At 41.3% G+C, this 26413-nt stretch overlaps 1 protein-coding gene across 3 annotated transcripts in view; it reads right to left on the bottom strand.

Moving 5' to 3' along the window:
* LOC130910404 (collagen alpha-2(XI) chain) overlaps positions 1-26413 on the bottom strand; it is an 81780-nt gene that overhangs the window by 37278 nt on the left and 18089 nt on the right. For 2 of the 3 annotated variants that reach the window (XM_057827663.1, XM_057827664.1), the window contains exon 1: positions 5001-5363. In XM_057827663.1, the coding sequence (XP_057683646.1) occupies positions 5001-5118 (118 nt within the window). In that variant the 5' untranslated portion in view covers positions 5119-5363. Of the gene's footprint in view, positions 1-5000; positions 5364-26413 lie in introns of those variants that run through there. The other variant, XM_057827662.1, reaches the window with a different exon arrangement.

Here is a 26413-nt window from a genome sequence, read left to right as displayed (position 1 = left end):
TTAAACCTGCAGTGATGATGCGGTTTTGAGATAAAGGAGGTAAGGGAGGGGTCAGATCAGCTGGGACTGCATGCCAGACTATGGTCACTTAGCACTTCTAATGATTCCGTATCGACTTGTCAGCACCAAATTTAAACAAAACACAAAATGGAGGCCACAAATATACACAAAAATGACCAATTTTTAAAATGTGACCACAGAATACTAAATTGTGACTACAAAATGGTAACTTGGCACACTATGCGCACTAAATGCTAACTTGAAGCTGCAACATATTAAACTAAGTCCACAAAATTGATGTACTGTATAGAAAATGCTAATTTATGTCCACAAATATTAAATTGTGATAACGACATATTGAATTGCGGGAACAAATTACTATTTTGTGGCCACAAGATGGCTATAATGCATACAAAATGCTAACTCGTGAATACAAAATACTTACCTGATGCTACATGTTAGCAATAATGTATGCACGAAATACTCAATTGTGTGCACAAAATACTTATTTGAAGCCACAACGTACTAATGATGTAAATAAAAACTTATGACAATAAAAACAAACTAAATACACTATAATATATGGACAGAGTACCTATTAGAGACATTCAAATATTTTACATGTGACAACAAAATACTAAATTATGGCTACAAAAAACTAATTTGGGGCCATGAGTTAGCTATAATGTGCATGAGATGCTAACTTGAAGCTGCAAAATACAAAACTGAGTCCACAAAATTGATGTACTGTGCATAAAATGCTAATTTATGTTCACAAATATTAAATTGCGATAATGAAATACTGATTTGTGGCAAAAAATTACTATTTTGTGGCCACAAGAGCGCTATAACGCGTACAAAATTCTACCTCGTGAATATGAAATACTAATCTGATGCTACATGTTAGCGATAATGTGTGCACGAAATACTAAATTGTGGGCATACAATACTTATTTGAAGCCACAATTAACTAATATTGTAGATGTCAACTTGTGACAATGAAAATAAACCAAATTTGCTATGCTGTATGGACAAAATACCTATTAGCGGCATTCAAATATTTAAAATGTGACTTACAGAATAATAAATCATGGCTACAAAAAACTAATTTGGGGCCATGAGTCGGCTATAATATGCATGACATGCTAACTTGAAGCTGCAAAATACAAAACTGAGTCCAAAAAATTGATGTACTGTGCAGAAAATGCTAATTTATGTACACAAATATTAAATTGTGATAACAAATTACTATTTTGTGGCCACAAAATAGCTATAATGCGTACAAAATTCTAACTCGTGAATTCAAAATACTTATCTGATGCTACATTTTAGCTATAATGTGTGCACGTAATACTGAATTGTGGGCATAAAGTACTTATTTGAAGCCACAATTAACTAATATCTTAGATATTAACTTGTGACAATAAAACCAAACCAAATTTGCTATGCTGTATGGACAAAATACCTATTAGTGGCATTCAAATATTTAAATGTGACAACAAAATAATAAATTATGGCTAAAGAAACTAATTTGGGGCCATGAGTCAGCTATAATATGCATGAGATGCTAACTTGAAGCTGCAAAATATAAAACTGAGTCTACAAAATTGATGTAATGTGCAAAAAATACTAATTTATGTCCACAAATGTTAAATTGTGATAACGAAATAGTCATTTGTGGCAAGTGGCCACAAGTTAGCTGTAATGCATCCAAAATGCAAACTCGTGAATACAAAAAAACTTATCTGATGCTACATGTTAGCGATAATGTGTGCACGAAATACTCAATTGATGGCACAAAATACTTATTTGAAGCCACAATGTACTAATATGGTAAATATCAACTTGTGACAATGAAAACAAACCAAATTTGCTATGCTGTATGGACAAAATAAGTATTAATGGCATTCAAATATTTAATGTGTGTGCAAAATATTAAGTAGAGCCTATGAAAAATCTGCAACATTCGCACGAAATACTAAATAGTGTCAACAAAAAGTTGGTCAAATGTGCAGGCAAATTACTTGATTAAATTGCTTACTAGTTTTGTAACTCGAACATCCAATTTTTTTCACAATAAACCATCAAATTAGCATTTTATGAGCACAAGCTACCTATCTCGTGCACACAAATCAGTATTTTGTGTTCATGTTTCACCTATCCCGCCGCCACATTTGACATTTTCTGCCCCAGGTTATGTCTGACGCTGCACCAAACCCAAACATTTGCGCAAGGAGCAAAGTGTAAAAACTAGCAAATGTGAGGCCGAGCTTCAAAAGCGCAAGTGACCCTTAGGAACCTCCAAGAAATTTTGTTTGGTATTTTTTGCGGACCGGGTGGTGACTTAGCACTGCAGGTGGAGAAGTGAAGGTGAGGTGGAGGAGGAGGAGGCCTTCACAGACGCTCCATTCAGAGGAGGCCGTGTTGTGTTTATCCAGGAAGACGCGCACAGAGCGTCCTTTGAGCAGCTTGCCTTGACGCTTTTAAACGGAACTGTACGCAGGAGGAACATCCATGTGGACAAAATGCTTCTCCTTTGAACAGAACGTCTTTCATGGCTCCCATTCGGGAGATGGTTCTTTTACTCCTCCGCTCACCTCTGCATCTCTCCTGCTGGGTTTAGTGTCATTTTATTGCACTGATTGTCTTTTATTTCACCCTTTGACGCGTTGGCTAACATAGAGTTAAGAATGAATAAAATAGAGTAATCTACCAATTGGTTAATATTTTTGATGAAAATAATGATTAGTTAGGAACGTGGTTTGAAAAAATGAATATACCGCCCAATATTTTGGAATATTGAATTCACAAAAATATTTTGGGTATTTTTTCTCCAGTGAAAATTAACAGGGTGTCCACAAAGTCTTGGTGCATAGGATTTTTTTTTTTTTTTTAAAGTATGTGTTTATCCCCTATGTACCCAGATTTTGTGGACATCCTGGTATAAAAAAAAAAAAATCCGGGATTTACGCCTTTTTTTTTTAACAAAATTTAGGCAAATTGATGCGCGTTGTCTTTTCTGTTACAAAAAAATAAATTGATAATAAATTTATACAGGTGTCCACAAAATCTGCATACATAGGGAATAAACACATACTTTAGATTTTGTTTTAATTATTTTTTTTCTTCCAAAAAACGAAAAATATATACCATACATACCCAGACTTTGTGGACACTGTATAGTATAGCTAACTGAAATAGTACACCTTATTCTGAGTTCGACAATGACAAATGTTAATAATATTCAATCACTAATTCAAAAATAATGGTCCACCTAATGACTGAATTGGTAAAAAGAATATTTGTATTTTTTTAGGTGGAAAACTCTAAAATAGGATTGTTTCATCAAAATTTTGAAAAGAAAAATTCCCTTTAGTCATTTTTTCTAAATTTTCTACTCAAATTGCACTTTTCTTCACTTTTTACAAAAATGTCCACCACCAAATCCACTGTAACACCTTTCGGCTACCATTGACAGCAATAGACATCCAATCATATTTGACCTCTAAGCAACCCGGGGCTCTAGAGCCACATGCGGCTCGTTTGCGCAGCGCTAGTGGCTCCCTGGAGCTTTTTCCAAAATGTTTGAAAATGGAAAAAGATGGTGGAGGAAATATATTTTTTTGTTTTAATATGGGTTCTGTAAGACAAACATGACACGAACATTCTTCTAATTCATTAATATTGTAATGAAGTTAAACTTGAGGTGGCATCGTACAACGGAGTAGTCACATGGTGCGTCATTCTCAATAGGATTTAATTATGAAAGCTCTTTATGTATTTGTAGCCAACTTCGTCATTTTGAAAGTGGGCTAATATAGCTAATATAGATACATACAGTATGTGTTGACATCTTTATAAGGCTTTTAATTTTTTGCGGCTCCAGACATTTTTTTTTTTTTTTTTGGTCCAATATAGCTCTTTCAACATTTTGGGTTTCCGACCCCGTCCTAGTCAAAGTGGATTGAGTGTTTATTGTCGTTAAAAGGTGTCTTTATTTGAAATTTGACTAACTACCACAATATATACTGTGTGAATACTGTAGATATACCTGCTCTGGTAGTGAATGAGTTAAACATTGAACTACAGTTGGATACAATTAACTTACTGAGACTCAGTAATGAAAAAATATATTAATAAATGGTCATTTGTACTGCAAAAATGTGATTTATTTATAATCCAATTTCAATATGAAGCCTACGAGAGTGCTCTTGAGTGATAGGTATATAAATAAAACCACTTACTAAACACATTGGGAGGGGCTCAGGTACAAAAAAGGTGGGTGCTGGATTGTAGTAGGGGGCGGTGTGGACGTCACGCTACCATTATCAAACAAACTTATAGAGAGGCGCTTTCACGCACGCGTAAACACACACGCCAGGGACACTGGGCGCTTTTTACTCCCATAAGAAGCCATTCATGAGTGGCAAAGTCCTCACGAATGGCCAAAAAACACACTGAAGTAAGAGTGAGGGGGGGGTCTTTCGATCACAACTGAGTGCATTGTGCTAAACAGCATGATCTTTGTTAGCGAATTGGAATAATCGAACCGCGATTGGGTAGTCGATGATGAGTAATCGCGACGATAATTGGCAGTTAGATGCATGTTAGCGCATATGTGCACCAGGAGGCACCAATGGGTGCTCTGGTGCTCAGGCTGGGATGGGTGGCACAGGCGTGCGCATGCGCACAACAGAAATACACATTTGGATTTTTTTGTGTGTGTGTGTGTGTGTTGACCGAAGCACTCCACGTTGACATTTAACTCATTAGCTGCCATTGATGGACAATATTTTGAAGTGCCGTCGGATTGGACGCCTATTGCCGTCAATGGCAGCTTGAGAGTTAATGAACTTTTTAAGAGTGATTGTAGTTTTTGTTGAATTTTGAACGTTCGTTATCGGAAAGCCTTCTAAATTCCATGAACGCAAGTCAATCACGGCAAAGTGGAAGACAGGTGATCCTGAAAAGACAATGTCAGAAGGGGAGGGTGGTCTTACCTGCCTGCGCCGGGGTGCTCTGGCACAACGCGAGCACCAGGGCGACCAAGGCCACGGAGGTCAGTTCCGGGCTCCACGGCCTCCGTTTCTTCCGGAAAGGGCAATCTGCAATATCCATAGTGATGCAGGAGAGCTGCTGGATGCGAGGGTGTCCTCTCCCAGAAGGCAGCCGACGAGAGCTAACCGACTGATAGTGAGGAGACTAGGAAAAAAAAAAAAAAAAAAGAAAGGAGAGTCACCAAAGTGACGGCAGGGGGGGCAAAAAAGGCTTTGAGGGGCAGCCCTTAAAGCTCCATGGAGTCCGCCGAAGTGCGGGGGACAGACACCTGGAAGCTCGTGATTTCTCTCACCCTTCCCTCACTTTCCCGCTTGACTTTCTCCCACCCAAGTGAGAGCGTGCGTGGAGGGAGGGAGGGAGAGAGTCAATGTGGGAGGGGGAGAGAGAAAAGTTGGGCGTGCGTTTGCGTGGAGACCTTCCAAAGATTGCTCAAATGAGGATCATAAAACTGATAACACGTTATCCCCGATTCTATAGTTTATTTGTAGCTTTATACTGTTTTAAATGCATCACACTGGTCCAGTGCGGGATGCGAGCAAGCATCAAGCTGGCCAATCAGTGCTCTGTCCGTGCTTTAAACCACGCCCCCGAGCCGGTCGTCCGCCGATTGGTCCGTCCAACGTGGCCTATTTAGTGATCAAAGTCATGGCAATCCATCATCAGGTTTCCCAACACCTTATCATTTTGAACAAATCCATTTTGATTACTTCATCCTTCTTTTCCAATTTTTATTTTTTTCATTTTAGCTTATTTGATTATGCTTTTTATCTGGCCCCAAGTCTGTATGACACATTTGAGTGCCAACTATTTGAATTATTTTATTCAATTGGCACAAAAAAGGTATAAAGTTAGCATGAATTGTTCATTTGAAGACTACAAGAACACTACTAAATTGTAGAGGTGCTATAGAGTTTATCAGCCGATAATATTGGGTAGCCCATAATATCGGACGATAAAAGCATTTCAAAATGATATCGGATAATATCAACATCGGTTTTTCATTATTTTTGGCCAATATGCATGTTGCCTTCAAAATGAACGCAGAAGCCTTCTGCCTTAGTACAAGGGCTGGTCACAGCTTAGCACAGCAGTTATGCTTATTTATCCTTAGATGTCTCCAAACTAAGATGCTTGGTATTTTCTTAAAATTGTATGAAAAAGTATCTGAACCTTTTGGAATTTCTCACATTTCTGCATAAAATCACCATCAAATGTGAGCTGATCTTTGTCAAAATCACACAGATAAAAAAACAGTGTCTGCTTTAACTAAAACCACCCAAATATTTATAGGTTTTTCATATTTTAACGAGGATAGCATGCAAACAATGACAGAAGGGGGAAAAATAAGTACGTGAACCTTCTGCCTAAGGAGACTTAAAGAGCAATTGAAACCAATTTTTATCAAACAATTTAAGTCAGGTGTGTGCCCAATCACTGATGAGTGTTTTAAAGCTGCCCTGCCCACTATAAAACACGCACCTGATAAGAATTGTCTCAAAGAGAAGCATTGTCTGATGTACATCATGGCTCGGTCAAAAGAGCTGTCTGTCTGCTGATCGCAGGTCTTCAGACAGGAGTGTTGATTTGTATAAAGCTGGTAAAGGATACAAACCCATCTCTAAAAGTCTGAATGTTCATCAATCGACAGCCAGAGAAGTTGTGTACAAATGGAGAGAGTTTGGCACTGTTGCTTCTCCCTCAAGGAGTGGCCGTCCACCAAAGATGACGCCAAGAGTTCAGCGCAGAATACTCAGAGAGGTAAAAAAAGAACCCGAGAGTGTCTGCTAAAGACTTACAGAAATCATTGGCACAGTCCCATATCTCTGTGCACACATCAACTAAGTAAAAGTATGGCCAAGATTTTTTGCAGAAATGTGAGAAATTCCAAAAGGTTCAGATACATTCTCATACCACTGTATTTGAGCATTATCATGATTAAGGCATCCAGTGGGGCATCACAATGCAATTAGCCATAATATGTTACGTCCACAAACACATATTTCGGTATCAGTTTGATATTGGTATCGGATTTTTGATATTGGTATCGGATTTTTGGAGTTGGACAATATCGGAATATTGGTTATCGGTTAAAAAGTTATTATCAAACAACTCCACTAAATTTTCTCCATGAAATACTGTGTTTGTTTTTTTTTTTTAGGTATAAGCCTGAAGTGTCCACATTGCTCAAGATATTTACTGTAATTTTCAGACTTTAAACTGCTACTTTTTTCCCTTATTTTAAATCCTGCGGCTTATAGTCCAGTGTGGCTTATTTGTTGATTTATTTGGGTTAACAGGTAACACTTTTTTTTTTTTTTTTTTGACAGCGGCATCATAAGACTGTCATAAATATGACATGACACTGTCATTGGCATTAATGAATTCTTATGACAGATTTCATTAAGTGTCATCCGGCAATTTTGTCACTACATTTATTTTCAGCTCGGATCTTTTACATCCATTCAAAACTGAGATAATTTGCCGGATGGCACTAAATGACGGCTGTCATAAGCATTCATTAATTTTCATGACAGTATTATGTCATAATCATGACAGTCCTATGACGCTACTATCAAATAAAGTCTTACCGGTTAATATCTTTTGGTGTAAATAACCTATAATATAGTGAGAACAGCTGCGGTTTATAGTCCGGTGCGGCTTATTTAGGAACAAATGCCATTTTTGTGTAAAAAATTGGTGGGTGGCGGCTTATAGTAAGTTGCTCCTTATAGACCGAAGCTCATTAGGCTTCAAAATCAATGAATAAGACTCACTTGACGAAAAAGGTCTGGTTAATCGTTTGATGTTTTCAGCAATTGTGGCGCTCATATTAGCTCTTGTACAACATGTATTGTTGTATTTTAAGGCAAAATATGAGCTAAAACATATTCCTCAAAATACCAAGTTTTGGCCAAAAAAGTGTTCACATTGTATGAAATATTTGCAAAAAAAGACATGCAGCTCATTAGCCTGCAAAAACCTGTACATAAGCCACACTGGTCTATAAACTGCAGGGTACAAAGTGGGGTGAAAAAAATCAATTCTGCTTAAAATACCAGATTTTGGCCAAAATAAATATATTTTTTGAGGCCATGTATGAGTTACAAATGCTCACAAAATATCCTTGTGAGTAGTGTTGTTTTTGGCAACCCTTTTATTTTTCGTCTTCTTCTTTTGGACGATAATACCTATTTGTCTTAGTCATATTTCAGTCATTTCAAAATGTGTTTCTCTTCGTCTAGTTTTTGTTGACGTTTACTCAACATGCTTTCGTCTGTAAAATTAAAAAGTTTAGTGCAAAGATAAATAAATAAATAAATAAATAAAGGTTTCCAACATTTTCGAATGAACATTGACATACGAGCATATACAGTATTGTAGCGTCTACAAGGTCAACGCTAACTTGGCAATAATACACACTCAGCAGGAAAACAGTTCATTATTTGCAATTAATTATACGGATTTAGATGCCACGAACGGTTGTCATGAGTTTGAGGACGCTACGTAAATGCTATGCTGACGCTATGAGTTTCATTTAGTGTGTGATAATCACTCAGCACAGACCTTTAAAGGTTAAAACAACATTGCATATTATCTCTTGCAAAGATAAGAAACCAAATCTTACGGAGTGTTTCAAAACAAGCAAGCCTGGAGAGGACACTAGGGAGTTGGGGGGGTGCAGCACGTCACATGAGTAAGACAACCAGACACTGCTATGATGCAGTCTAACGACACATAAAAATTTAAACACATTTTGCACATGTGATAGAATCTATGGCACATTTCCATCTCGTTCTCGTCTCGTCAGACAAAATCTGGCATTCGTCACAAAAAAATTGTTTGTCGACGAACTATTTTCGTCATCGTGGACGGAAACAACATTGCATGTGAGCGTGAAATACTAAATTATCCATAACATGAATGCAATGTGTGTATAAAATATTCATTTGTACTCACGATTTGTATATATACATACAAAATAGTGTACTATTTGGATGGCCCAAATGAAATAAAATGCTCTAAAAATGCTAATTTAGGGCAGCAAAATACTAAATTGTGCAACCAAATTAGGCACAGTATGACACAAACAGTGTAAAGTTTGTTTTATGGACTTGCCGCTTATATGCAGACATAACTACTGATTTTCTAAATGAAGAAATCCCTATGTTCTACAACTTTGGGACTATTTTCTCACGCAGTTCTTCACAAAATGGTGAACCTCACCACATCGTTGCTTCGATCAGGACAGTTATCAGAATAAAATGTTCCAAACAGGTGTAGTTTTTTTATTTTAACATTCTCTACAGAATGAATCTTTGGCCAGGTTTTATTTGGAACATATCGCTGGCATCCAATTCAAGACCATGAAATTTAAAGTTTAATTGAGTATTAAAGCTAATTTCTGATATTTTTACACGCTGGCTTGAGACGTTTTAAAGCTTTTGTAGTTAACTTAACAACATCAGATAAAGCACAGTTGTGTTTAGTGTGTCGTCAGTGAGTCGGAATAGAAGGATTCCAGTAAAGAAAAAAAGAAGAAGATTTTAGGGGGCGTCCCCGTGTGAAAGTGCAGGGTGGTGCGGGGGGTTGAGCTTTGATGGCGAAGGGAAGCGAGCAGCTGTGCGCCCAAACTATCATCTGGCCCGCTGCATCCAGCAATTATCCCAGAGGAATGTATAAAAAAAGCTTGCTTGGTTTTCATACCTACATATTACTAAGACAAATATGAATTTCTATGTTGTCGGTAGCAAAAAACAAACCAGTTTTCTGTCTGGACAACAAAAAAAGAAGAAGACATGGGAGGCACACACGAACAGGAACGTTCTGGATTGGGAACATCAGAATGCATTTTTTTTCTCCTCAAAGAAAGATAAGAACTAAAAAAGAAATTTAAAATGTTCTCGGTTTTGTTCTGACCAATGTATGCCAGCGTGAGGACTGCTGAGCTAGACTTAAAATGGCAGTGAAGGAAGGCGATGCTCGCCAATGTTCAGTATGCTAGTTTGGATGGTTTTAATATACTTTGGTTAGAAAAGGTCTACATATGGTGGGGCAAATAAGTATTCGGTCAACCACCAATTGTATAAGTTCTCCTACTTGAAAAGATTAGAGAGGCCTGTAATTGTCAACATGGGTAAACCTCAACCATGAGAGAAAGAATGTGGACAAAAAAACAGAAAATCACATCGTTTGATTTTTAAAGAATTTATTTCCAAATTACAGTGGAAAATAATTATTTGGTCACCTACAAACAAGCAAGATTTCTGGCTGTCAAAGAGGTCTAACTTCTTCTAACGAGGTCTAACGAGGCTCCACTCGTTACCTGTATTTATGGCACCTGTTTTAACTCATTATCAGTATAAAAGACACCTATCCACACCCTCAGTCAGTCACACTCCACACTCCACTATGGCCAAGACCAAAGAGCTGTCGAAGGACACCAGAGACAAAATTGTAGACCTGCACCAGACTGGGATACTGAATCTGCAACAGGTTCACTTGGTGAAAAAGAAATCAACTGTGGGAGCAATTATTAGAAAATGGAAGACATACAAGACCACTGATAATCTCCCTTGATCTGGGGCTCCATGCAAGATCTCACCCCGTGGCGTCAAAATGATAACAAGAACGGTGAGCAAAAATCCCAGAACCACACGGGGGGACCTAGTGAATGACCTACAGAGAGCTGGGACCACAGTAACAAAGGCTACTATCAGTAACACAATGCGCCGCCAGGGACTCAAATCCTGCACTGCCAGACGTGTGCCCCTGCTGAAGAAAGTACATGTCCAGGCCCGTCTGCGGTTTGCTAGAGAGCATTTGGATGATCCGGAAGAGGACTGGGAGAATGTGTTATGGTCAGATGAAACCAAAATAGAACGTTTTGGTAGAAACACAGGTTCTTGTGTTTGGAGGAGAAAGAATACTGAATTGCATCCGAAGAACACCATACCCACTGCGAAGCATGGGGGTGGAAACATCGTACTTTGGTGCTGTTTTTCTGCAAAGGGACCAGGACGACTGATCCGTGTAAAGGAAAAAATGAATGGGGCCATGTATCGAGAGATTTTGAGTGAAAATCTCCTTCCATCAGCAAGGGCATTGAAGATGAGACGTGGTTGGGTCTTTCAGCATGACAATGATCACAAACACACAGCCAGGGCAACAAAGGAGAGGCTTCCTAAGAAGCGTTTCAAGGTCCTGGAGTGGCCTAGCCATTCTCCAGATCTCAACCCCATAGAAAACCTGTGGAGGGAGTTGAAAGTCCGTGTTGCCCAACGACAGCCCCAAAACATTACTGCTCTAGAGGAGATCTGCATGGAGGAATGGGCCAAAATACCAGCAACAGTGTGTGAAAAGCTTCTGAAGAGTTACAGAAAACGTTTGGCCTCCGTTATTGCCAACAAAGGGTACATAACAAAGTATTGAGATGAACTTTTGTTGTTGACCAAATACTTATTTTCCACCATGATTTACAAGTAAATTCTTTAAAAATCGAACAATATGATTTTCTGTTTTTTTTCCCATATGCTGTCTCTCAAGGATGAGGTTTACCTGTGTTGACAATTACAGGCCTCTCTAATATTTTCAAGTGAGAGAACTTGCACAATTAGTGGTTGACTAAATACTTATTTGCCCCACTGTACCCATGTTGTAATGCAAGGCTTTTAATGATATAAAATTACGGCTGTCAAATTTATCGCATTAACGGGCGGTAATGAATTTTTAAAATTAATCACGTTAAAATATTTAACGCATTTAACGCATGCGCGGAATGATCCACTCATGCATTGCCGCAAACAGACTACAATGGTGCTGTATTATGTATATTGAGAGTTAAGAGGCAGAGACAAGCGAGTGGAGTAGACACAGGCATTCATTGAGGCCACACTATTTATTGGCATAAGTGTTGGCATCTCTTCCACAACAACTATAACTATTGTAATGAGCGACGTGGGGAAGAATGACAAGACATAAACTTTTTCTTAACACCCTGTATTGAACACAACGCAAAGAAGATATACCGTTTGCAGCCACCACTGACAGTCATGGTTGCCCAACTTCCAATCATGCACTTGGGCAGAACAGTTAAGTTTCTACAGTATCATTTACTGAAAGCACAACAAAAATAATATTCCTATCTCTCAAAAAAATAATGTTCACAAAAAGAAAAGCGCTCAATGCAAAGAGAACTGGTATTTCCAATCAAAATAGCTGTGCAAAATAATACTCAGACTTTGGTCAAACTCCATTCAAACATTTCATTTAGCTCAACAAATACACTAGATGGCAATATTTAGTCACAATATAGAAACTATCAGAGGTCTCGTACGTTGTGAAGTCAACACTTAAATGAACGTAAGGTACAATGAACCCGGGAACTACGGCGTCAGTCGAGGGGCAAAACGCACTATTTCAATCACTACCTTCCACAATGGCGAGCTATTGGTTTATTTTTTTGATTGAAGATTTTACAAATTTTATTAAAACGAAAACATAGAGAGGGGTTTTAATATAAAATTACTATAACTTGTACTCACATTATCTTTTAAGAATGACAAGTCTTTCTATGCGTGGATCCCTTTCACAGAAAGAATGTTGAAAATGTTAATGCCATCTTGTGGATTTATTGTTATAATAAACAAATACAGTACTTATATACAGTATGTTGGATGATATATCCGTCTTGTCTTATCTTTCCATTCCAAGAATAATTTACAGAAAAATATGGCATATTTTAGAGATGGTTTGAATTGCGATTAATTACGATTAATTAATTTTTAAGCTGTGATTAACTCGATTAAAAAATTTAATCGTGTGACAGCCCTAATAAAAATTTAACACCAAGATGAATCATTTCAAATCTTTTTAAGCTATTAGGAAATACAAGAAAATCTGAACAACATCATCTCAATAGTTTCCAATGTCTGTCAAAAACGATTCTATTCTTTTCACTCAAGTTATACATACAGTATATGCCAAAAGTTTGGACATACCTCATTCAATGCAACACAAATGAAGGTACCAACACCATTGATAAAGCAATACATTCCACTAATCAACTCAAAAAAGGCATACCCGTGAAGTCAAAAGGTCACTCCTTTTTGAAGCTTCTGTCATAAGACTGTCATAATAAGACATGACACTGTCATGGACATCAATGAATACTTATGGGAGATGTCCTTAAGTGTCATCAGGCAAATTTTGTCACATACACCATAAATGTCCGGGTCGGATCTTTTACATCTATTCAAAAGTGAGATACCAGTAATTTGCAACACTAAATGACATCTGTCAAAATCATTCATTAAGGTTCATAACAGTGTCATGTCATAGTTATGATGGTCTTATAAAGTAAGTGTTACCGGTTAATATCCATCCATCCATCCATCCATTATCTTCCGCTTGTTCCGGGGTCGGGTCGCGGGGGCAGCAGCTTTAACAGGGAAGCCCAGACTTCCCTCTCCCCAGCCACTTCAACCAGCTCCTCCGGCGGGATCCCAAGGCGTTCCCAGGCCAGCCGAGAGACATAGTCTCTCCAGCGTGTCCTGGGTCGTCCCCGGGGCCTCCCGCCGGTGGGACATGCCCGGAACACCTCTCCAGGGAGGCGTCCGGGAGGCATCCGAACCAGATGCCCGAGCCACCTCAGCTGGCTCCTCTCTACGCGGAGGAGTAGCGGCTCGACGCCGAGTCCCTCCCGGATGACCGAGCTTCTCACCCTATCTCTAAGGGAGAGCCCGGACACCCTGCGGAGGAAACTCATTTCGGCCGCTTGTATCCGGGATCTTGTTCTTTCGGTCACGACCCAAAGCTCGTGACCATAGGTGAGGGTAGGAACGTAGATCGACTGGTAAATCGAGAGCTTTGCCTTTCGGCTCAGCTCCTTCTTCACCACTACGGACCGGTGCAGCGTCCGCATTACTGCAGACGCCGCACCGATTCGCCTGTCGATCTCCCGCTCCCTCCTACCGTCACTCGTGAACAAGACCCCAAGATACTTGAACTCCTCCACTTGGGGCAGGATCTCATCCCCGACCCGGAGAGGGCACTCCACCCTTTTCCGACTGAGGACCATGGTCTCGGATTTGGAGGTGCTGATCTTCATCCCAACCGCTTCACACTCAGCTGCGAACCGCTCCAGTGAGAGTTGGAGGTCACGGCTTGATGAAGCCAACAGCACTAAATCATCTGCAAAAAGCAGAGATTCAATGCTGAGGTCACCAAACCGGACCCCCTCAACGCTTCGGCTGCGCCTAGAAATTCTGTCCATAAAAGTTATGAACAAAATCGGTGACAAAGGGCAGCCTTGGCGGAGTCCAACCCTCACTGGGAACGAATTCGACTTACTGCCGGCAATGCGGACCAGACTCTGACAGCGGTCGTACAGGGACCGAACAGCCCTTACCAAGGGGCTCGGTACCCCGTACTCCCGGAGCACCCTCCACAGGATTCCCCTAGGCACACGGTCGAACGCCTTCTCCAAATCCACAAAACACATGTAGACTGGTTGGGCGAACTCCCATGCACCCTCGAGGACCCTGCTGAGGGTGTAGAGCTGGTCCACTGTTCCACGGCCGGGACGAAAACCACACTGCTCCTCCTGAATCCGAGATTCGACTTCCCGACGGACCCTCCTCTCCAGCACCCCTGAATAGACTTTACCGGGGAGGCTGAGGAGTGTGATTCCTCTATAATTGGAACACACCCTCCGGTCCCCCTTTTTAAAAAGGGGGACCACCACCCCGGTCTGCCAATCCAGAGGCACTGTCCCCGATGTCCACGCGATGTTGTAGAGGCGTGTCAGCCATGACAGCCCTACAACATCCAGAGCCTTTAGGAACTCCGGGCGGATCTCATCCACCCCCGGGGCCTTGCCACCGAGGAGCTTACCAACCGCCTCAGTGACTTCAACCCCAGAGATCGAAGAGCCCACCTCAGAGTCCCCAGACTCTGCTTCCTCAAAGGAAGACGTGTCGGTGGAATTGAGGAGGGCTTCGAAGTATTCTCTCCACCGACTCACGACGTCCCGAGTCGAGGTCAGCAGTACACCATCTTCACTATACACAGTGTTAATAGTGCACTGCTTTCCCCTCCTCAGACGCCGGATGGTGGACCAGAATTTCCTCGAAGCCATCCGGAAGTCGTTTTCCATGGCCTCACCGAACTCCTCCCATGTCCGAGTTTTTGCCTCGGCAACCGCCGAGGCCGCAGTCCGCTTGGCCAGCCGGTACCTGTCAGCTGCCTCCGGAGTCCCACAGGCCAAAAAGGCCCGATAGGCCTCCTTCTTCAGCTTGACGGCATCCCTTACCGCTGGTGTCCACCAGCGGGTTCGGGGATTGCCGCCACGACAGGCACCAACCACCTTACGGCCACAGCTCTGATCGGCCGCCTCAACAATGGAGGTGCGGAACATGGCCCACTCGGACTCAATGTCCCCCACCTCCCCCGGGACAAGGGAGAAGTTCTGCCGGAGGTGGGTGTTGAAACTCTTTCTGACAGGGGATTCTGCCAGACGTTCCCAGCAGACCCTCACAATACGTTTGGGCCTGCCAGGTCTGGCCAGCATCTTCCCCCGCCATCGGAGCCAACACACCACCAGGTGGTGATCAGTTGACAGCTCCGCCCCTCTCTTCACCCGAGTGTCCAAAACATGCGGCCGCAAGTCCGATGACACGATTACGAAGTCGATCATCGAACTGCGGCCTAGGGTGTCCTGGTGCCAAGTGCACATATGGACACCCCTATGTTTGAACATGGTGTTCGTTATAGACAAACCGTGACGAGCACAGAAGTCCAATAACAGAACACCACTCGGGTTCTGATCGGGGGGGCCGTTCCTCCCAATCACGCCCCTCCAGGTCTCACTGTCATTGCCCACGTGAGCGTTGAAGTCCCCCAGTAGAACGAGGGAGTCCCCAGAGGGGGCGCTCTCTAGCACACCCTCCAAGGACTCCAAAAAGGGTGGGTATTCTGAACTGCTGTTCGGTGCATAAGCACAAACAACAGTTAGAACCCGTCCCCCCACCCGAAGGCGGAGGGAGGCTACCCTCTCGTCTACCGGGGTAAACCCCAACGTACAGGCGCCAAGCCGGGGGGCAATAAGTATGCCCACACCTGCCCGGCGCCTCTCACCATGGGCAACTCCAGAGTGGAAGAGAGTCCAACCCCTCTCGAGAGGATTGGTACCAGAACCCAAGCTGTGTGTGGAGGAGAGTCCGACTATATCTAGTCGGAACTTCTCTGCCTCACACACCAGCTCAGGCTCCTTCCCTGCCAGAGAGGTGACATTCCATGTCCCAAGAGTTAGCTTCAGCAGCTGGGGGTCGGACCGCCAAGGCCCCCGCCTTTGGCTGCCGCCCAACTCCCTACGCACCCGACCCCTTTGGCCCCTCCCACAGGTGGTGAGCCCATGGGAAGGGGAACCCACGTTGCCTTTTCGGGCTGAGCCCGGCCGGGCCCCATGGGGACAGGCCCGGCCACCAGACGCTTGCCTTCGAGCCCCACCTCCAGGCCTGGCTCCAGGGGGGGGCCCCGGTAACCCGCGTCCGGGCAAGGGAAACTGGGGTTCAATAATCTTGCTCATCATAAGGGGTCTTTTTGAGCCATACTTTGTCTGGCCTCTCACCTAGGACCTGTTTGCCATGGGTGACCCTACCAGGGGCTTAAAGCCCCAGACAACATAGCTCCTAGGATCATTGAGACACGCAAACCCCTCCACCACGATAAGGTGATGACTCATGGGGGGGTTAATATCTTTTGATGTTATTATCCCATAATACAATGAAGACAGCTGCAGTTTATAGTCCGGTGCGGCTTTTCTATGAACAAATGCCATTTTCGAGTCAAATTTGGTGGGTGGCGGCTTATAGTCAGGTGCGCCTCATCGTCCGAAAATTGCGGTACTATGATCAAATGCGTAGGTTTGCATAGGGACAGTAGGGACATAACACCACCAACTTTTCAAATTGACCTCACCAACTTTTAAGCAACCTTATTTGCGTTATACAGTATAATGACTTCAGTTATATAGGTAATTTAGATTGTCTTCCCAAATGTTTTTTAAGGATAGAATTGACTCTACCATTATTACCGTAAGTGAATTATTTTCATTATGATCTGACTTACATTTACCCATTTTCACTTGCTAATTGTGCCAGTCCATTTTTTTCCCTCAAATGCACGTATGATTGGCTGATGACTTGAAGGCCTCCCACACACACGCGCAGCCCCGACAGAAATACAACATGTCGACAACATGCCGCCTCCTCCAACCCCTTCTTAGAGGATGTATATTGGAAGTTTTTTTCGGCCAGCAGCAGCCACTGTAAGTAATCTAAAAAGACGTCAGTGTTGTTGAGGGAGGGAGGGGGGGGGCATACTAATTTTGCTCCTGAAAGTCCGACCTGCATCAGAGTTAGCATAACATTAAACTGCGTGAATTTGCTAACTTGCAAAACTCGAGTAGAAAGCTCCTTAGAGAGACTGTGTTTTCTACTGTTAACATTAATTAAACTGTGAGAAATTAGTGAACCGAGGTTTACCCCCTTCTCCACAATTTTCATTTTTATTTTATTTATGAGGTCTTAAAGCAGCCAAAAGGAGCTTTCATTTTGTTGTTGAATTTGGCTCTGCTTATGGACAAAAGCAGTAGCGTTTTAACTGAAGTAAGGCTCCGTTTTTTTAAAAACAATTTTTGTTATTGCCTGACTAAAAAGTATTTTCAGTTATATTTAATTTCTTTATTTAGACAGACAATGTTGAGTGGTCTGAAGACAAATATTTATATTTTGCATTCCTGGATAGTTAAGAGATTATTGACAAATTTAATTCATTCTTTGAGTTGATATAATTTATCTTTGAAGATTGCAAATTAATTTGCTTGCGGAATTCAGACATTTATTCTGGAAGTTTTCATAATGTGTCATCAGTAGCATTGGAAAACAAACATTTGAATCGTACAGCTCATATCTGAACTGATATACTGTAAATATATGTAAGTACTAGTCAATACAGACTTATATTGCAGTCATTATTTAGCCTGTTAATTCATTATTCATGAGACTACTTAAAGAAATGGTGACTTTTTTCCCAAAAAGTCTATTAATGGGTCTATCGTATTCCTCGTGGAATACTCTATAAGAAAAATATAACATATATGCATCTAAAATAATCCTAAACGATTTTAGTAGCAATTTTAATACTCATTTCAGTTGGTAGTCCACCAATCAGGTTTTTTTTTTGGAATAATTTGAATTTGGTGGGTCGTATGGCCAATCTGACAACTGATTTCACACAAAAGTATATACCTCCGCATCCGATGGTAGTATTTTTGTGTTGCTACGACTAACGGAAGTGGATGTTCCAAATTACTTCCCGAAATGCACCTGAAGACTACAGCCAATCAGCGTATTTTCGCCCGTAATTCGAGACAGGATGGTCCCATTGGTCCCAAACCACTTTTATTCTACTCAGTATCAAAAGGCCTTTCCATAGAGTACCCCAACTATGTCTAGGAAGTTAACAAATCCAAGTTAACAGAGGATTGTGCTAAAATTCCTCTTATATTGTCTGAGATCCAACCGTCCTTATGTAATTACACCAACCTAATTATAAACTTGTTAATATTTGGGACAACAAAAGAGAAACTCTGTCCCTGCTGCCTGGACTAGCTGAACATATTCTGTGTGCACAGGCTTTCTCCACCTCATCTGAGAGGGTGTTCTCCACTGCTGGAGACACCACAAGTCCAGAAAGATCATGTATCCTACCTAAAAAAGCAGACAGGCTTATTTTTCTGAAAAGAATTGGTAATTTTGCACATTTGCACTAAGCACTGTTCAGTTGTATTTGACAGTATTTATCTTTTTTTTATTATTATTTTTGAGTGCTATCAGCTCATATGTCCTTTTAAAAAGGAGGATTTTTAAAAATTTCTATTAGAAAAAATTTTCAGTAAAATGTTACACATTCTTGTCAATATGCCACAGTTACATATTGCCACAGTTAACATCGAGGCTTTGGGCCTTTTTTGACCTCGTTGCGAGTTTTTAAGGTTATGACTTCTGCTTAAACAAACAAGATGCCAATCAAGATGTTTGTTCTTCTTTTTCCCCAAATTAGAATAGAGAAGAAAATCAATAAAGAATCGAATCGTTAAGCAGTATCGATAATGGAATAGTAAAAATCCTATCCTTGCTCAGGTGCGACTTATAGTCCAATAAAACAGTGTATATTACTAGTCCTTCTAAAAAAATTAGCATTTTGTGATAAAGTTCATTATTTTCTGTAATGTAGTGATAAACATTGACTTTTGGGGTGGTGTGGTTCAGTGGTAGAGTAGTTGTACCCCAACCCAGAGATTGTGGGTTCGATTCTCCGTCCTAATGAACTTGTCTAAGTATCCTTGAGCAAGATACTGAACCCCACGTTGCTCCTGGTGCTGTGTCACCAGTAGGTGGATGGCGATGTAGTGTAAAACGCTTTGAGGGCCTTGAAAGGTGGAAAAGTGCTATACTGTTAGGTTTTGTGTTGGTTTTCTCCTGGTGTGACTTGTCCCTGTGATTGCCTATTGATTTCACCTGTTGTGCCTCCTAGTGTATCCTCCAATCTGCATCCTCCTGTGCTCACCTGTTCCTTGTTGTGTCGTTACCCCTTGTCTGTGTGTGTGTATATAAGCTCCCAGTTTCTTTTCACTCCTTGTTGCGTCATTGTCTATGTCAACGTCACTTTCAAGTCCTGTCCAAGCCCTCGTGTACCAGTCCCTCCGTTGAAGTAAGTTTTGGTTTGAACATTGCCTTTTTGATCCCCAGTCCTTTTGGTTGTACTTTGTGCTTTTGGTTAGTTGTTATTAAAACGTGTTTTGAGTTCAACGCCACCTGCCTTGCTGCTTTTGTTTCCCTGCAATTGGGTCCACACCACCTGCCTTCCCGCGTTTCCCTGACATATACAAGTATAACACCATTTACCATTTCATATATTTTAGATTCATTACATACAACTGAAGTAGTTCAAGCCTTTTATTGTTTTAATATAGATAATTTTGGCGAAAAAGTCAAGAAAAACCAAAAATCCCTGTCTCAAAAAATTTGCATATTTCATCCGACCAATACAAAAAAGTGTTTTTTAATACAAAAAAAGTAAACCTTCAATTAATTATATCAGCTATGCACTCAATACTTGGTCGGGAATCCTTTTGCAGAAATGACTGCTTCAATGCGGCGTGGAATGGAGGCAATCAGCTTGTGGCACTGCTGAGGTGTTATGGAGGCCCAGAATGCTTCGATATCGGCCTTAAGCTCATCCACAGTGTTGGGTCTGGTGTCTCTCAACTTCCTTTTCACAATATCCCACAGATTCTCTATGGGGTTCAGGTCAGGAGAGTTGGCAGGCCAATTGAGCACAGTAATGCCATGGTCAATAAACCATTTACCAGTGGTTTTGGCACTGTGAGCATGTGCCATGTCGTGCTGAAAAATGAAATCTTCATCTCCATAAAGCTTTTCAGCAGATGGAAGCATGAAATGCTCCAAAATCTCCTGATAGCTAGCTACATTGACCCTGCCCTTGATAAAACACAGTAGACCAACACCAGCAGCTGACATGGCACCCCAGACCATCAATGACTGTGGATACTTGACACATTTTGGCATTTCCTTCTCCCCAGTCTTCCTCCAAACTCTGGCACCTTGATTTCCGAATGACATGCAAAATTTGCTTTCATTTGAAAAAAGTACTTTGGACCACTGAGCAACGGTCCAGTGCTGCTTCTCTGTAGCCCAGGTCAGGTGCTTCTGCCGCTGTTTCAGGTTCAAAAGTGGCTTGACCTGGGGAATGCGGCACCTGTAGCCCATTTCCAGCACACACCTGTGCACAGCGGCTCTGGATGTTTCTACTCCAGACTCAGTCCACTGTTTCTGCAGGTCCCCCACGGTCTGGAATTGGCCCCTCTCCACAATCTTTCTCAGGGTGCGGTCACCTCTTCTGCGTTTCCTGCCACACTTTTTCCTTCCCACAGACTTCCCACTGAGGTGCCTTGATACAGCACTCTGGGAACAGCCTATTCGCTCAGAAATTTCTTTCTGCGTCTTAGCCTCTTGCTTGAGGGTGTCAATGATGGCCTTCCGGACAGCAGTCAGGTCGACAGTCTTGCCCATGATAGCGGTTTTGAGTAATGAACCAGGCTGGGAGTTTTTAAAAGCCTCAGGAATCTTTTGCAGGGGTTTTGAGTTAATTCGTTATTTCAGATGATTAGGTTAGTAGCTTCATTAGAGTACCTTTTAATGATATGCTAATTTTTTGAGATAGGGATTTTTGGTTTTTCTGACTTTTTTGCCAAAATCATTAATATTAAAACAATAAAAGGCTTGAACTACTTCAGTTGTGTGTAATGAATCTAAAATATATGAAAGTCTAATGTTTATCAGTACATTACAGAAAATAATGATTTTTTTTTTAGAAGGACTAGTATATATTTATATATTATTGTTATATATCTAACTAATTACACTCTAAGAATTTGTGAAAACCCTTTTTACCGGATTAAAAAAATCATGTAAAAAGCCATCATTAGAATTATCATTTTTTTATTTTCTAAAAATATGGTATTTTGTAACAAACGTTTTTTTTATTTATCTTTTTTAATATGTATTTGCAATTTTACTTGAAAATATTGTACATTCACTGTGTTCAAATGCATGAGAATTACGTGAATTAAAAATGTGCACATCGCCCTCGGGCCCAAATTTGGACACCCTTGGACCAGCTGGTGTTCTTAATAAAATATGTTAGTTTCTTTGGTGGCCCGATCTCAAATTGGGTGACATCATCGCAAATGGACGTAAGACACATTCCTGCTTGAGTGACAGGTGCTTTTTTTTTTTTTATGAGTTCATTCATCCTCTCCCTCTGCATGACATACAGTACATTTTGAGGTGGAGGCGGGGGGGGGCTATAGGGCGTCGCTCTCTCTCATTCACTCTCTCTCTCTCTCTCTGTGTTCCTAAAGTAGAAGCTTATAATTAAACTAAAGCAGCCATGTTATATTGCTGACTTCCTTCAAAAGTCTGTACTTTACTGGGCAGGGCACGTACACACACACACACCACAGTTCACTAAAATAGATCCCGGTGGCGGGACGAAACGGGGGGGGGGGGGGGGGGGGGTTCAGGAGTGCTCTTTTCACGCCTGCGAGGGTCACGTAGAGAATCAGCGCACCGAGTTCAGGGTGCCAGGTAGAGCAGGAATTCAGACAGAGAATGGCTCAGTGATTCTGGGCTGTGGCAGCGGGACACGCCCAGCAAGCCACATACCTCAAATAGGCAGCAAGGAGTGGAGGGGGCTGGATATGGGTGAGCGTGGGGCAAAAGTGCCCACAAGTGGGTGTTTTTTATTTAGTATAAAACGCAACAGTCAGCACAGTTAGATATGAAAATATATTCCATGTACTCTATACATTTCTGTAATGTATAAGCACGCACCAGACATATACTTTAAACCACAGTATATTGTGTTTGCGTCTAGAAAGGAATTTTTGGGTTTGAACTGTGGGGAAAGAAGAGGGAATGCATCCATTATTGCGGCTGTACCTTTTTTGGGTTGAAGTTTTTGGAAGGGCAAGATGAGGGTGAATTGAATACAGGGCACAAAATACCCACAAGTGCAATGTTTTTTGTCTTTTTTCTTCAGTGTGAAATGCGACAGTCAGCAGGATTTAGTGTAAGACCAAAAAAATGCAATATTAGGAGAAACGGAATTGCTTTCATACAGTGCTGCCAACCCTCCCACTTCAAATGGATTGGACGCCTAGCGCCGTCAATGGAAGCGTACGCGTCCAGCAGTGTCTGCATTTGCCAGCATGACAGCATTTACTTAATATTCAAGTGAGTGTGCAGTCATTTAGCATTTGTATTTTTTTTTCAAAAAACACGGTATCGGTACAGCCAGGTTTTGGCCAAAAATACGGTATCGCTGCAACACTACTTATCTCAATTAAACATGAAACTAATTACATTAGTACTTCCACCTCGCAGTTTTGAGATCAAGGATTCCCGTTGGCTTTTACTGTGATGAACTCAAACACACGCTCCGTTCAAAATCCGGATTTAGGTGAAAGCAAGACAGATATTTAACTGCGTACAAGCAGGCAGGATTGTCTCAAGAGTGATTTGGTCGAGGATTGAAGGTAGTTATTACACTGCTGGCCAAAAGTATTGGCAACCCTGCAATTCTTTCAGATAATGCTCAGTTTCTCCCAGAAAATGATCGCAATTATAAATGCTTTGGTAGTAATATCTTCAGTTATTTTGCTTGCAATGAAAGAACACAAAAGAGAATGAAAAAAAAAATATTATCATTTTAAACAAAACTCCGAAAATGAGATTCCTACAATGCTCTGCTGGAATTTTAGACCATTCCTCTTTGGCCAACTGCTCCAGGTCTCTGAGATTTGAAGGGTGCCTTCTCCAAACTGTTATTTTCAGATATCTCCACAGGTATTCTATGGGATTCAAGTCTGGACTCATTGCTGGCCATTTTAGAAGTCTCCAGTGATTTCTCTCAAAACATTTTCTAGTGCTTTTTGAAGTGTGTTTTGGGTCATTGTCCTGCTGGAAGACCTATGCTCTCTGAGGGAGACCCAGCTGTCTCACACTGGGTTCTACATTTTGCCACAAAATTTGTTGGTCGTCTTCAGACGTCATAATGCCATGCACACGGTCAAGCAGTCCAGTGCCTGTGGCAGTAATACAACCCCAAAACATCAGGGAACCTTCGCCATGTTTGACTGTGGGGACCGTTTTCTTTTCTTTGAAGGCCTCGTTTTTTCGGATGCATCGCATCCCCGGATTTCCTCCTTCTCCTGAGTCCTCACAAATAAAAAAAAAAAAAAAAAATTTCGGGCTCGTGCCTACAAATAACACATAAAATGTTGTTTTTGTTTTTTCGGGCTCGGGCAAGCAAATCAAGTTAACTGATCGGGCTTGGGCCGCGTCGGGCTTTGATACCCAGTGGGCCGGTAGGATCGGGCTGGATTTTTTCGGCCCGATCTAACTTCTAGTGTCATGTAGCTTGTTGTTCTCTCTTGTAATTTAAATTGCCTTTCAAGATGACATGTCTGTTCTTGGTGCTGGAGTCTATCAAATAAATTTCCCCCCAAAAATGCGACTTATACTCCTGTGCGACTTATATGTTTTTTTCCTTTTCATTGCACATTTTTTGGCTGGTGCGACTGATACTCAGGTGCGACATATAGTCCGAAAAATACGGTAGGCACTTTTTCTCATAACGTCAGTTGAAGTTGTTCTCTTATTTTTCAAAGAATGCCTATTGAAAAACCTTGAAGTTGTTACATTTATCATTATTAAAGTATCCAGTGGGGCCCTACAATACAATTAGCCACAATATGTTAAGTCCACGACCGCATATATCAGTATTGGATCTATGCATTGGCAAAATATCGGGTTATCGGTTAAAAAGTCATTATCGGACAACTTTACTTACAATTTGTGTGTGTGAAACTATCTGCAGTTTGGCATGGGCATTAAATTAATTTAAAGTGGCATTAAAAAGCATTAAATGAGATTTGCTGATACCTGTAGAAACCCTAAATCATTATCGGACAACTCTAATATTGTAGTACATTTATTTTTACTTCTCTTCTGGGTTTAATCAGTTGACTAGTACAAGTCATTGCTCGCATTCATAGTGAGGAAAAGTAATGAAAACAATTTCTCCCAGTTCAAATGGATTGGACATCTAAATGGCAGCAAATGAGTTAAGATAGCCTTCGCGCTACGCAGTTCTGCACCTGACTGAAAAATGACCACTATGGTATTATCACTCTTGTCCTTAGTGGTTCAAACGTAAACATTTTGATTTTCAAAGTGTAGCTGAGTTTCACCAAAAGTGCATCCATGGAAAGGTACCAGCTCAGGAGGACGAGGTCGTGGTGGCGGCGGATTTTGGGGGGTGCAGAGGCATGCTGAGGGTGAGGGGAATGAATGCGCTCCATTGATGAAGGCGGAGGGAGCACAGAGAGGTAAAGGGGAGGGACAACAAAGGATCAGAAACGTGTGGACTGACAGAAGCGTTGCTAACTGACCTACTGACTGCCGTTTGGCGACGTTGCTGTCAGCCGTTGTCATGTCAATGGATATGTGACAGCCAGGGGTGAAAGTGGGCCAGAACGGTCAGGAACGCGGTTCCGGCATAAGATTCAGGGCCGGAATGCTGTTCCGGCACACGGTGCTTAGATTCCGAAAATATGATGGCAACTGTCAAAACGCTATGTAAAAAAAAAAATGCTAAGCTGCCACACATGCATTTCATCTCCAAGAAGAAAACAATCTACCAACATCAGATTTACATACACAAGTGTTAACGACAAGCATAATAAAGTGCTTGTGTAGCGTAACCCGTTTCCACCTATATTTATCATTTATTTTATTCCACGGACGGCATGGAGGTTTCCCCAGCTGCTGCAGTTATCGGAGTCTGACGATGATGAGTCACGTCAATGTGCGAATGCACGCAGCAAAGCAAAACGTCTGGAATCCTTTATCTGTTCAATTGGCTGACATACTGACATGTGATCAGCAGAGATAGTTAGCTCTGATTGGTTCAAATGTGCATGTTTTCTGGAATAGCAAAAAAAAAAGTTGTTTTCTGAAACAGCAAAAAAAAAAAAAAGGTTTGTTGAATTGATGCGACAAAAAAAGGGCAATGCAACAGAAAATGGATCAAATCTTTAAGAGCAAAGAAAGAGTTGAGGAGGCTTATTTATCATATTTAGTTTTATTTGCTCTGATGGGGAGGTTCAGAAATTCCTAGCTGTCAATGTGCACTTTGGACTTATATTTGTTCATTTATGTTAGGCTACTTATTCATTTCCTTATGATTTAAAGTGATCCTCTAACTTAAATACATGTAGGCTCTAATAAACCACAATTGTTCTCTAGTACTAAATTATGTTGTTAGAAACACATAAAATGTTAAATCAATTGCAATATTTTATAATATTTAGTCCATATTTTGACCGTTAGTTGGGGCCATGGTTTGCGGGCTCGCAGTGAATTGGCATCTTTCCAAATGTGTAGGGTGTTCAACAATTGCTTATTGCTGCCTAAACTCGCGAAGTAAAATGCCACGATGCGCTGCTTTTGGATGCAATTTCCAGTCAAATGGAAACAAGGGGAGTGAAGTGAGTGGTCAAGGTGGAATTATTATTTTTTGTGAATAAATGTGTATAAGTGGAAGCTTCTCCCCCTTTTTTGACCCTGTATGCACGTATCCTACCCACCACGTGTTACAACTGGCGCCTGAACGTTTTTCCTGGATCCTCAGTCAGGTAAGGGATCTG

Source organism: Corythoichthys intestinalis, chromosome 22, assembly GCF_030265065.1.
Source record: "Corythoichthys intestinalis isolate RoL2023-P3 chromosome 22, ASM3026506v1, whole genome shotgun sequence".
Lineage (NCBI taxonomy): Eukaryota > Metazoa > Chordata > Actinopteri > Syngnathiformes > Syngnathidae > Corythoichthys > Corythoichthys intestinalis.
This window is presented reverse-complemented; position numbering and strand designations above follow the sequence as displayed.